The sequence below is a fragment of the Lepisma saccharinum genome, chromosome 14 (assembly GCF_977018435.1).
Source record: "Lepisma saccharinum chromosome 14, izLepSacc3.1, whole genome shotgun sequence".
Taxonomy (NCBI): Eukaryota; Metazoa; Arthropoda; class Insecta; order Zygentoma; family Lepismatidae; genus Lepisma; species Lepisma saccharinum.
The window spans coordinates 19,910,982-19,925,481 of record NC_139242.1 but is presented as its reverse complement, the minus strand read 5'-3'; the positions used below and the strand labels follow the sequence as shown (position 1 = coordinate 19,925,481).

The following is a 14,500-nucleotide window of genomic DNA, read 5'->3' as shown; positions in this document are numbered from 1 at the left end:
ACTTAAAGTCAATATGTATTTAATAATATCCAATGAAATTTCATAATCTATTCCTAACAAATGTCGATATATTCTACAGCTAATAAATATAATTTTATTATTATACCAATCACCATGAAAGACACTTTCGAAGGTTACAACTTTATCTCTGAAATCATTCTATTTTAATTTAATTTATCAATTAACTTCAATCAGAACTTGTCCAGTAGGACTTTACCTAAACAGGACAAGTTTGGACTATTATGCATACCCCTACTATTCCGTGCCATATTATTGTGACAAATCAACTAAAAAGATATTACAAACCATTATAAATGCGTTTGACATTCATAAAGAAGTTTTAAAACTATAAAGAAACCTAAGCTGTCTCGGGTTTGGGGATTACGACAAGCCCATCTCCCCAGTTTCATCCCCTAAGGTCCTTTGCTCAGCGCGATCGCACTTTTCCGTGATTCAATAGGTTTGGTCACAGAGTACTACGTGGGATCACTTTCGCTCGCTCGTACCCGTTCGAATTTCCCACAATGAAATATTATTTTAATGTGACAATAATCATACGCATATATGTAAAATATCCGCTTTGGTAGATTCAGCCCACTTGCACAGATGCCAAGTATACTGGTCGGCGAAATGATCAGCATCAGTGAATTATCCATACATGCCAGCAACATCCCTCTAAAATGTTTCACAGATACCCAGTTTATGGTCATTTTGGAACAAAATTTCCCTTGAGGGAGCTCTCAGACCGAACCGACAGGGGACTAGCAACACGTGGATTGTACACAGACCTGACGAGCGACAGGAGCCTTTTCAGTCTAGAACAGGCGCGGTTGGCCCTATAGCGCACAGGATCAGTGAACCCCCAGTAATATACGATAATCACCTCGAGAATGAACAATAAACAATGTCTTTACATTTTCACATTATTTCGCTAAAAATTCTACACAATAAGTCATGTATTTGTGCCCGTAATACGGTGAACTCTTTTGCTGAGAAGAAGAAACCGCCATTCGGCCGCCCTGATACAGACCCTCAGTTGAACCCCCACAGGACAGCTCTTGCCATTGTGAAAGCTTCGTGCGGGAGCAGAAGCTCGAGGAGGGTATAGGACAAAATACATGGAAGATGAGATTTGCAGAACCTATGTTCAACCCAACGGTCATGCGCAGTTCGTTCTCTCGCAGAAGGCGCGGGACAAGGCTCCGATCTCGCTGCTTCCTCCCTTCCAGTGTTGTTGTGTGCGGTTCAAGTTTGAAGCGCACACATTACATATTCAATATTCTCTTTGTATCATTTTTGTACCGAACTTCTTGGAATAAATGCAAAATTGTGGCAGAGATGGATGAGTGGAAACAAATAAAAGCTGGAATTAGATGCGATGAATTAAAATAAAGGAGATACATTACCAAAATAGCTCGTGCATGCATTCAGAGGTTTTTCCTTAAAGGTGGAAACACTTCGGGTTCGCGAAAGAGAAAGAATGGCGCGAAGACTTGACTCGCTGTCGCTCGGTGTCAAAGTCTCAAGTTTTTTAGTTTTAAGTGCTTGGATACTTGTTGGAAAGTATTAAGTGATGCTGCGAGTGAAACGAGGGATGGACTTTACCTAGGTTATGTCATTTGATGCAGTGTAGGCGTTGCTGTCCGCGCAGGTAAGAAATGACCGATAGAAATGCACGTAATTAACGTAAACGAACTTCCTTGTCCACTGAAAAAAAGCGTGTGCTGGTCGACCAGCCCCAAATTTGAACAAAGCTATCTTGTATCAATGAAAGGGTCTCAGGTTCGATTTCTAGTATGCACATGCCATTAGTTGCCATTTCCCTTCAATAAATGTAGGAACAGTTCTGATTAGTCAGCATGGACGTCCGGAAGGGGAAAAGGGGGCAGCCCCCCATGGAAATTGAATGTAAACCAAAAATTATATATTACACGCATATAATTTAATTTCAGTCACAGTAATTTTTGGTAATTATTATAAAAGCGTTGCAGTAACTTCAGACTGAAGGAGTGTTTTTTGCTCCTCCTGAGGAAAAAATATATTACTTGCCCCTACTTGAGGACGTCCATTCCAACAAAACTCAACTTTTTTCATAAAGGCACAATTTATTGTAGTTTCAGCCCTAAATTTATTCGCACACCCCTAATACAAAACCTTATACTCCCATATAAAAAAAAAATTCTGGACAAATCTTTTAAGCCCGCCCCCCATCCTTTTGTTAGGCGAAGGAAGTTTATTTTGCGGAAACTGAATATATGTCACATGACTTCAGTGAACCCCCGGGTAAATAATGCACGAGCCGCGCCTGGTCTAGAAGCAAGCATTCACCACACATGCTGAGGCGACACTATCCACAGTATTGAGGAAACTGCCCAGTCCGAGTGACACCCGACACGTGCAGCTTGTCGGTTCGAATCGTTGCATTTATTACTGAAGGTTCGTTCACAAGAGACACGTGTTGCTTCGGGCTGACAGCTGCCTCTCACCCGCCCTAAAAACTACCTTCCAACCTCCCTTCTCTGAATAAAAGTATACAGAAATTCATTGAAACAAATTTATACGGGTTATCCATTAGGGTATGGAAAAATAAAACATTAATAGAAACGTAAATGTGATAATAGGAAAATATGCGTGTTGGTATTTTCGTGCGTGAAACATGGGAGTTTTGCTGTAGTGTGTTGGCAACAATGAAGTTTGAACTGATTCGTTATTGTTAAAATGGCGTTTACGAACCAAATGTGTCTACCAACTCCCCAGATATAACCCCTCCAGACTTCTTCGTCTGGGGTTTCATTAAAGACACTGTCTATTCACAGAAACCCACAGACATTGATGATTTAAAAATCAAAATCTCACAGGCTTTCGACAGAATCACCCCAGAGATGTTACACCAGACGTGGAATGAATTGAATCACCGTTATGAGTTGTGCAGAGTTCGCAATGGAGGCCATGTAGAAAACTGAAAACTGTACCAAACTGTTACTAGTGTATAAAAATAAAAACTCACACCTTTCAGTCTTTTGTATACAATATTTCAGTACATTTGACCAAATAAAATTCACATCCATCTTATTTTATCCATACCCAAACGGATCACCCTGCATTTTTTTCTGACGTCTAATGACTGTGCAGTTCTTGCATAATTTTTTAAGCGTACTCTGATATAAAGATTTCGTTCAGTGCACCTGTTAATATTTGCAAGTTCATTTCAATCGTTCGTGTCTTAAAAACAAAGACACTGGTGAAGGTAACTTGCAAGATGGTTGTCTTTTGAGAGATGCTGTACTATTTGAAATTGGCAAGTCTGTCTATTTATTTTGACTACAAATCTGGCAACCCTGTTCTGTTGCGCGTAAATATTGCGCCCAACGTCTGTTTGACTTTGACTACTACCACGTTTGTCTTCCATTCTCAGCTGAAGCAGTGGCTATTTTTGCCCTTGTACTTCTGGCAGCTACAGCGAGAGAAAACAAATTCACTTGTTTACGATAGCTCGTTGCCCTTTCCGTTTGTATGAAGTTAGTTCATTCAACTTGTGCCGAGTGAGAAGAGCATCGACCTTCTAGCATCAACATTTGAAGGAACAGCTGACTGGAGCTTGCAAATGGAATAACAAGTGAGCATTCGAGAACTGAACATTCGATTCCACATCGAGTTATCTTTACACTTTGTGCTGTTTACAGATCGAAGATAATTATATTACTTATGAGCATCGCAGTGAACTATCCCGTAGGATTGAAGATACAAAGGTAAGAGACTGATAACAGGAAATTAGATACAAAACATAAATCAAATTCTTATAATTGTAACAAATAGATCTAGCTATAAATTTGTTGGAATGTGTTTTTTATTACTATTCGTAAGTAGCTTTCAGAACAGAGCGATAAGTGACACGCGACACGGGGGTCCAAGTGACAGGCGAGTGACAAGTGAAATGTATACAGTTCGTGTTACTTTGATACAAACGGTTGCATTAATTTCTGAAGGTTCGTTTGCAAGTGACAAGCGACACAAGGCTGTCGCGTTTCGCTCGTCACTTCCGTCTGAAAGCTGCCTTAGTGTCAATGCCTAGAAAGTTTTTGAATTGCGTTTCTTTACATGTACTTCAAAATTAAAATTGATTGGCTTGTTGTAAGAATGACTCACTATCTGCTTCAATTAGTTTAACAGATACAATCTCTGCTCTTGAAAGTTAAATACGAACCCAAGGTAAATAAATACTAATCAGTAGCCCCGTCTACTTGGCTGCACTTTTTGACACTTGGTGCAGTGCAGGTGTATCCAGTGTCAGGGTGGTGCAAAGGTGGTGCAAGGAAATGACGTTCAACCAACTAGACGGAAAGTGGTGTTCAAGTTCAGAATATTCAACAAATGCCTGTCTGCTGCTTTAAACGGACATTTGATTAGTTAGCACGCACCACGTGACCATACACCAAACATACACCGGTCCGGAAGGTAGTGCAGACGGGGCTATTGAAACTAGAATTTGAAGAATTGAAATTCGTGTAAAGTAAATTATTCAAACACAGCATATTTCTATATTTCCTGTTCATCGTTTTAAATCATCATCATCCGAATACTCATTACAACAAGTTTAATGCATGAACTAAATATATCATTGAAACGAGCTTTTCCAAACTACCACGCACGACCTATTTTTGAGTGAAGGACGTTGGCCATTAGAACATGTAGGTAATCAATGCAAAATCAAGATTTAGAGATAATAATAATGTTTTAAGAAATTTCAGCTCACTGAATGGAAAGTATACAAATGTGCAGAATACAATTTTCTTTATTAGAAAGTAGACTATGTAGTAGGTAAATTATTTGTTTCAATCAAGTTCGAGTTCGTATACGAAAAATGAAGTAGATGTTGAATATTACTGTCTTAATTAACAATGAATGCGTCACCTAACATACAATACAAACTGATCCGATCACACACGTCTACCAACACTAAATGCTCCGTCATTAAAATTACATGGTTGTTGCAAATCTGTCGATATTTAAAAACTGTCAAGTTGTGAAAAGTACTTACTTTTTGCTTGTGTTATTCCTCCTTTACAGGTATGTAAGAAATAATAAGTTATGTTAGCGTTTCGTTAAAAAACGCAACAACTGATGAAGTTTTATAGTGTCTAAAAAACCTATTTTGCTTGTTAGAACCTATTTTAGGTTTACGTGCCTAAATCGAACCTTTTTTAGGTTTTTATATATTTTTAAATGTTTTACAGACTTTTTATGTCACAAAGAGGAATTTGCTTTGTTTGGTCACGAGAAAATTCAATGAAGAACGTGTTTGAAACGTACTCTCTGTCGATTTCCCTTTCTCCAAGTCCATGGTGATTTTTCAAAGCTCTAAACAAAGCAAAATGTCTGGTGCCACTGTTACCTGTACAATCCAAAGTGGTCTGCTCTGTGTGGTCTTGCTCACTTTCGCGTCTCTTCGGTGTTTTGTGGCATTCACACCTTGCAAACTAACATTTCAGCATTGAAGTTTGCACCACTGACTATGTTTTTGTTGAAAGATTACACTGAGGAACAATGAAATTTGCCGCAACCGGAAAACAACCTATTTCTATGTTTTTTGACTTGCTGAACACGAAAATGATGTTCTTTTTTCTCCACCACGTCTAGTTTTTGAAAAAACACGAAATTGAAGTAAATGTGACAAAGCTTTTTTTCGCCATAAGATATACAAGGATTCTTCAAGAGATCACGTGTGGCTGTTTTTCCTGCGTAATATGAAGAAAGCATTGTAACGACAACAAAAGGGCAAACATTGTTTTTTATTTTGTTACCCGATATTATGATAAGAGTAGAGAAAAGTCTTTGTTAAAGAGGCAAGGTGACTTATTCTACTGTGTCTTTATCAGTTGCGTTCTGTTCGCTGGAAGTGTAGGTTGTGTGTTAGGTTGTGTGCTTCATCGCGACTGTTTTGTGTATTATTTGAAAATTGTGCAGTGATACCTCGTAACTGTGTAAATTCACCCAATCTGTTTTACTATGTGTGCAGTGAGTTCACGACAAAATCCCAACGAAACTCAATTACACCAATAGTGAAGAAAGCTTACGAGCTATATTTCGGATGCAAAATCGGAGACCAAGATAAAGGGTGGGCGCCTCATGTCTGTTGCAGTAGATGCTCGCGATATTTACGAGGGTACCCATCTATCCATTCCCTTCGTTGTTCCCATGGTATGGCGCGAACCTCAAGATCACGTTACTGATTGTTACTTCTGTTTAACTAATGTAACGGGATTTTCAAGAAAATTCAAAAAATCATACAGTATCCAAATTTACCTTCTGCGATAAGACCAGTGCAACATGATAAGACATTTCCTGTTCCAAAGCCACCATTGGAATGGTCTTTGGAAGAGGAAACATAAATTTCCTCACATGGACCGATATCTTCTCTCGGACATGATCCTGACTTTCAAGAGTCACGGAAGACACGGCATCTTATCACCCAGCCAGAATTAAATTATTTAATACGTGATTTGAACCTTACATAGAAAGAAGCGGAACTGCTGGGTTCAAGACTGCAAGGGTGGAACCTGCTGGAACCAGGAACAAGTATTACATTCAGAAAACGTCAACTAACATTTTCTTCCTTTTTTTCTATGAATGGGTCCCTGGTATACTGCAACAATGTCACTGGATTAATGCAGGAGTTAGGAGAAAACTATAAATCAGGCGAATGGAGGTTGTTCATCGATGCGTCAAAAACTAGCTTGAAGGCGGTCCTTCTGCATAATGGAAATGAGAAACCTTCAGTGCCAGTTGCTCATGCGAGTGAATTGAAGGAAACATATGAAAACATTGCTTTGATTCTCACAAGTGTTAGCTACGACGAACACCAGCGGAAAATCTGTGCTGATCTGAAGTTACTGGGAATTATTTTGGGGATGCAATCAGGTTTCACCACAAAATTCTGTTGTTTTCTCTGTCTATGGGACAGCAGAGCAAAGGACATGCATTACAAACCTAAACACTGGCCTCCCAGAAAGTGTCGCACACCTGGAGAGAAAAGTGTCTCTCACAAACCTCTTATCGACGCCAACAATGTGTTACTCCCACCCACTGCACATCAACTTGGGGTTAATGAAGACCTTTGTGAAGGCCATGAACAAAAAAGGAAAAGGGTTTGAGTACTTACGAAGCAAATTTCCTGGTGTAAGCGATGCTAAAATAAAGATGGGATATTTGTTGGCCCTCAAATCCGGGAGGTAATGAACGATCCCAATTTTGAAGAACCGTGAAGTGAATGTGAGAAAGCAGCATGGGGTGCGTTCAAGGGTGTGTGTCGCAATTTCCTTAGCAACCAAAGGGCTCACAATTACTCTGTACTTGTAGAACGTATGCTGGCAACATACAAAAAATGAGGTGCAATATGTCTTTCAAGACACACTTTTTGTGTTCCCATTTACACTTTTCCCCCTCTAATCTGAGTGCAGTGAGTGACGAGCAGGGCGAGCTCTTTCACCAACAAATCGCAGAAATGGAAAAACGTTATAAAGGCAGATGGTCTCCCAGTTTACTAGCGGATTACTGCTGGAACACAGTCTCAGATGTTCAACACGCTAATCATTACTATTTTACTGCAACTGCAAATTTTAGTGCAAGTCATAACTACATCATTTACAATCATATTTGGTATTCTATGAACCCAATGTATTACTAAAATTCACACTATCACATTAAAGTTTGGAGCAATATGCTATATTTTACCCTTCTTTTAATGTGCGGTGAAAATTTTTCAAAATGGTTTCCGCCAGAAATGGTACGTGATACAGCATTTTTGTTATGATTTTTTAAATCAGCGCACCCGATTTATTAAAGATCACCTATTTTCATGAAGCGGCAAAACACAAAGTTTTAATTTGTTCCTCAGTATTATTTTCAGCACATAAGATGATCCTCACATACAAATTTGCAGAGTTTGACTCTGGATAACATGAAAAACGATTGTTGCCTAACTATACGGCGAGGAGTGGATTTTAATAGCAAATTTCTAATGGTAAAGTTCTGCCATTGACATAGAGTACGACAACACACATGACATTATGTAAGATAGTGCGTATTTCAGAATATAGGTGTCCCATTTTCACTGCCTAATCAGCAGTATTCAGAAATTTTGAACTATTTTAAGTTTTTTTTAACCTACTTCAGAAATACTCGAGCCTAACTTAAGATTTTTAGGACCTATTATAGGTTTTGTAGAACCTATTTTAGGGTTTTTAGAGCCTATTGTAGGAACCTAAAAGCACACTTTTTAGAACCTAAAATTACGAGGTCTAGTTATTCCTTTATCTTAAAAGATTTTTAGGTAAGCTTTATCTTATTTATTGATTATCGCGTTTTAAACTAAATCTTGTATGCTTCTCGATGATTATTTAGTACTGTCTTGTTAATTTTTGTGGGGAAAATTGATGACAAATATCAATAGGCAGATTACAAAGACGGTACACAATTTGTTGAATATGTGACAAAATATTTCTGCACATAATAGTGAACACGCTAATCTAAGAAAAAAGTGCCAAGAGATATTAACCACAATTCAACGCTTTCCCCATCTTGCAAATCGAACGTTTGTGCTTTATGAGTGTAATTTCGAGTACGATTTCCAAGATGGGAAAAGTGTTGCATTGTGGTTAATATCTCTTGGCACTTTCTCTTAGCGAATAATTGTGTGGAATTTGTACACTTCATATTCCCGATCGAAGGTATTAAAAAAACAACATTATTTCAATATTCCTCTCGAAATTAGCTCCGCTATCCACAGTCAAGGGCGCCCGTAGAGAAGACCAGGAGAAGCACTTGCCCCCCTGAGATATCTAGAAATACTTCATATAATTACAATTTTGAAGTTGTAGAGTGAAAACCTGGACGAAGAGTGTCATGAAAGGCAGCAAATTAAGTGCCTAAGCAAATTATCCTAGTGCTGGAAATGCTTTATGAGAATTCTGCTAACTGGGGGGAAGTATCACCTTCCCCTTCGCCCCCCTTTAAGCACTAAGAAAAATCCTATGGGCGACCAGGCTAATAGGGACTGATTCATACTCATTATCACATTTAATCTACATAGGCATTAAAGTTACTTGAAATAATCAAATACGAATACTGGAAGCTTTTTCATTTAGAATTTTGAAATATTTTTGTTATTTACATTATAAATAAATAAAATAAAAAGGAATTGAATAGTCTAGCGAAGAACAGTGAACATAAGTAAATTTTGTACATCTTCTGTCTATGTGTGTGTCTGCCTGCCTGTCTCATTTATCTTCTCTCTCTGTGGCTTCTACCTGTCTGTCTGTCTCTGTCTATATTATTCGGTTTCGGGGGATTGGATTGGAGTTGCAGACTCAGTTTCTCACAGAACTTGAAAAAACTGCCTAAGAGAACTGATTAAGTAACGTCGACAAGTTCGAAAATATAATCACATCCATCTTAGTTTCAGTTAATTAACATTTTTGCTAGTAAGAACCTGACCAACTAGCAAAGTATTCATTGTAGTCAGCATTCGGGTTTTCTCAGGCGGGTCAGCAACACAAGTGTTACCCTTACTATTGATTGATTGATTTGGATAATTTTACTTCGCTTTTCTGCCACTATTGGTTAATTGCGAACATTGGGCTGATATGATGAAATTGATGAATCGACACTGACAAACGCCCATGCCCAGGCCAGGATTCGAACCCGAGACTTCTGGCGGCGTAACGCGATGTGCTCACCACCAGGCCCTGAGACCGGCTTACCCGTACTATTGTTAATGAATATTTTAACTCTATCGTATCAACAACTCAGAATGAATAAAGGAATTTTAAAGAAAAATTGAATTTTTAGCCAATAGGCATTAGTGTGTTAAGAATTTGCAGTTGCAATTATTGCAAGGAGATAACTTGTTAATAATTTAAGTTTTATCGACATGTTCCGTGCTACACTATCTCTATGTTTACTCGAACACTGCTTTGGCGATTAGTTTAATGTGAATGGAATATTGTTTGAGGAATTCGTTATCTAACAATTCACTTTTCATGTACGAACGGCAGCCTAGCAGAGTTTTGATTGATGAACAGAATGAATAGACCGGGATGAGCGGCTACAATAGTTCCTCAAGTCTATCTCTGACGCATAGTGAAATAAGGTCAAACCATGTAACTACAGCAGAGGAAATGAATGGGTTATTGAATCCGTGCCAGCGAAATACCCCCAGTGCTCTGCAATTTCGCTCAAGAGAGAAGTTTCTTACAAGCTGTGAGGCAGAACACTTGGCTTTTAGTCAGTGAACATGGTGTTCTTTGCGCTTCTATCGCAGTAAGTACTTGATTGATTTATTTGGTGTTTTAAGTCTACTTTATGCCAGACAGGCTAATCCGAACTGGACCTACAGTTTAAATGGGCAGTAAGTACTTGAATATACATCTTTGATTATTACCAAGCACGATCTTTAATGATGACACGTCGGCTCATATTCGCAAGGCGATCGCGGTTGCGTCACTAGCGCCACCCAACGGTTGGACGACATCGAAAATCAAGAAAATATTGGTCAATGAATAGGACTTGTACAGTGCGATCCATGGGTATTACCGTTCAAATTGTCCATCACCATGTTCGTGTACTTTACTAGACCCGATAAGAGCTTCAAGAAATAAAAGAAGACTCAAAACAAGCTGTTGACAACTTCTGCACCAGCATACATAAAAATCCATCGCTTAAAAACACATAGGATGTAAGAGAAAAATTGATGAAAATAGTCATGGACAATTTGCACGGTAACTCTCCTCAATTAGCACTTCGGCAGTTTGTTTCTTTATACAGCATATTTGCAGAAGTTAAAGTTCAACATACAAGTGTATCAATATACGCTGTAATAAACAAAACTTATTACTAACTTCGTTTACCCTGAACCGAAAGTCATTCGATTAGTCCGTGGCTAGCGCGCAACTCATGACATTATTGCATAAATTCAATCAGTTTACGTTTCAAGATATTTTATTTCTGTTAGATATTGTGCATTACGCCGCGTAAGTGTACGCGCGTGTGAGTGAGTTAGATTCAAATTTTCCCAGAAGGAAGAATGAAGTTACATTCTCTCGATTTTCCGGTGTGGGACGAAACGTAAACAGTTTTGATTGTCTGGGTTTGAAGAACCTCTCAAAATTGAAGTTTTCTAGCATTGCATTTGAAAAGAAGACATTAGTGAAACAAGTTTAGTGTATCGGCAAAGACGTCCTCAGGATTTTTAACAGCTTTCTTTTCCCTCTGCTTCTCTTTCTTTCTTTTTCCTCTGCTTCTGTATTTTCTCTTTTCTTTCTATTTTCTTTTCGCATGTTTCCTTATCGTTTCTCTCTCTATGTCTCTCTTTTTCTCCTCCATTTTTCTTTCTTTCTTGCTACCTTTCTTTCCCCTATTTCTCTATGTTTTCTTCATTTCCCTTTTTCTTCTTGCTACCTCTATTTGGTGCAAGGTGCATGAATCTTAATCTTAAACCTCAGCTAGAATAACTACAGCGTAGGGTTCTTTGTAGACAACGAAACCAGACAGGATGCCTTCCAATGGAGACGTTTAAACGAATATATTATATAAACAAGGATACATGGAAATAGAATATTTACATGATGAGCTACTTTTCTCTATAATTCTCATCTACAGTCAAGTTTTATCTCAATATGTTCTTTATTACAGTAGAGCGTCGATTATCCGAAGTAATTGGGGGACATGGGTGTTCGGAAAACTGGTTTGTTCGGATAATCGAACTGTACATGTTTATTTGCCAAAAAGAAGTACTGTACAGTAAATTTATTCATAAAAAAAGGCATCTCTTTAAGTATGTATTACAAAGTAACGTACAAAGGCAACTTTAGTAGGAATATATAGTATGTGGTACAGTTTATTAAACAAAAATATGTACATATTACATACGCATTTTGCATGAACAATACACACAGTACACAAAATTAACGTTTAAAAAAATCCTTTATTTTGGTCTGTCTAAGCAAGCCTACACGCTTACGAGCAGCTAAGTCACGTACTTTTTTCATTACAGATATCTGAAAGTGAGCGAGTACACAGTTCGGTTAAGCGGTCGTTCGGTTGACCGACGTTCGGATAATCGACGCTCTACTGTATTTATTTTCTTCAATTTGTATATTCTTCTATCTGGACTTCCTTCTTAATGGACAGTCTGGATCTGTACTTCCTACGTGAGCTTCCTTCTTAATGGACAGATCTGGATCTGGACTTTCTTCTTAATGGATGGTCTGGAACTGGACTTTTTTTTATTTCAGCTTTTTGACGATTTATGAATTCATATATATATATTTTTCCAACTTTTTCCCTTAAGCTTTGGGAAATATACTAATCTCCTCCCTTGCGGCTGCGATTGGAACGCGCCAACACTAACTGGGTACAACAGAGTGTATATTTGGTGCCAAACGACTGACACGCGCATCCAAGTAGGTGCTGTCGTTGAAACGCGCAACCAAAAGTGCTGTGGGGCATCGACTGGAACGCGCCGCCATTGATGTAAACAAAATTTCCGCGATGGGAATGGTAAATCAATCAGACAGATGCAATATCTGTTCAAAGACACAAACTTGTGTCAGTGCTTTGACTTATTTAATTTTCATATTAACTTACATATGATCACTGATTTAATTTATCGCGTATATACATAATTTATTTCTTTTATATTTATTCTTTATTTTCTTATAGTACATTCTATTATTTTTCATCTTTCCAATTTGCTTTGTTCTTATTTATAAGGTTATTCACATATATTATGCTAATCCTTAGTCTTGCATGCCTGGTGCTGCCATCTCTATTCCTCTTTGGCAAACTATTTACATTACTTGGTCCTATTGGGTACGTAACATTCTCCCTCTCTATTATCTCTCTCTCTCTCTCTCTCTCGCGTTCTTTCTTCTTCTATTTCTTTCTCGTTTCCTTCTTTCTCTTTTTCAATTGGCCTTTATGTTGTCATTTTATTTTCTAATAGAACCAAACCTAACAAGTCTAACCTAACAACATAGGCATTAATCGTCTGACGTCAGAACGAAAGGTTGCTCTATTGTTTTGCGATAACGGAGACCCCATCAACTTCTTTCCTCATTTTATCAGATGGTCTCTCATTCATTCTCTTTCCCTATTTCACCCCTCCGTCTGCATGCATTCTACTTCCTCTACTATATCCCGATTAGCCTTGCTGTGCATAAAGTGGACTTAAAACACCAACTCAATCCAATCCAAATCTTCCTCTACTATAAATGATCCTGAAGATTTCAATGTAGGCTACTTGGATGTACTGGAACTATTTCACCGCACTTAGTAGGGTAGAGTCGTACAGTACCGGCCGTCCTACAGTATCGGCCAATTGCCAGTTCGGACTTTTGACACCACATAGCAGTAGTTCACGGGAGTAGGAGGAAAGGGTATGTATTCGTGTGCGCTACAGTTCGGGGTCACCCGCTTTCACGCAGTATTGTGAGAGCTGTGCCTGTGTTACTGTGAACAGTCAAGTTGCTGCGTGAGAGAAGTTATTTCTGGGGCCCTGGTATTCATGTTCGAGGTAAGTGTTTGATTTCATTGTCAGATTCAGTTTATCGGTATTCTACAAGGATACGAAAACCTGTAAATAGTTTAGCAAATTGATTATAAACAAAGTGTAATCGGAACTTTTGTTACCACCTAATAATCGTACAGTATCGGCCAGTGAAATGTCGTCCAATATCGGCCACACCTTAGAATTTCGTACTCATCTATTGCAGTCGTGCTTGCTTTTGTTTTCAGAGTAAGATGGCAGACGAGGAGAGCAACTAAATGATTTGATTTTGATTTGTTGTTTTAAGTCCACTTTATGCACAGTAAGGCTAATTGGGACTGGACCTACAGTTTAAAGTGGGATCCGAACCACTTGTGCCTCCACCGGGTATCGAACCCGGGACCCCTTGATTACAAGGCGACGACGCTACCACTGCGCCATCGGGGAGGCCCGAGAGCAACTAAAGAAGTATATGGACTGAAGAGGTGGTAAATGAGGTAATGACAAACAAAATGACAGCAAGACAAGCAGGTAGTATATATTGTTTACCAAGAAGCACGCTAGGAGATAGATTGAGAGCAATTCAACGTGTTATGGATGTGGACCTGACACCTCAAATAGGCAGATTTAAGAAGACGTTTGTTGACGAAATGGAAAAACAATTACTTTCGTGTATGAAAGAGTTGGACAATAAGTTTATGCCCCTCAGTAAATAAGAAGACAACTGTAGAAACTGCAGAATGCATAATTTGTCTAGAGTCCTTTGAGGAAGATTGGGTTCAATGTACTGAATGTGGAATTTAGCACATGTTGAATGCGTAGACCAAGAAAATATTTTGTATTTTTGTAATTATTGTAAAAATGTGATTTCAAGTCTGCTTTAATGGACTTTATTTCCACATTTGTTAACTACCACACCTTTGTACACATAGTTCACAGTTTCTTCATAAAACTGAA

The 14,500-nt window shown here is 38.4% G+C and overlaps 1 protein-coding gene across 1 annotated transcript in view; it reads left to right on the top strand.

Annotated features, from left to right (window-relative positions):
• Nucleotides 1-3,681: 3,681 nt before the first annotated feature.
• Nucleotides 3,682-14,500, top strand: part of LOC145998441 (facilitated trehalose transporter Tret1-like) — a 56,500-nt gene continuing 45,681 nt past the window's right edge. Inside the window, exon 1 of the mRNA XM_083134852.1 lies at nt 3,682-3,749. Within this exon, the coding sequence (XP_082990978.1) occupies nt 3,706-3,749 (44 nt within the window). The 5' untranslated portion in view covers nt 3,682-3,705. The remainder of the gene's footprint in view (nt 3,750-14,500) is intronic.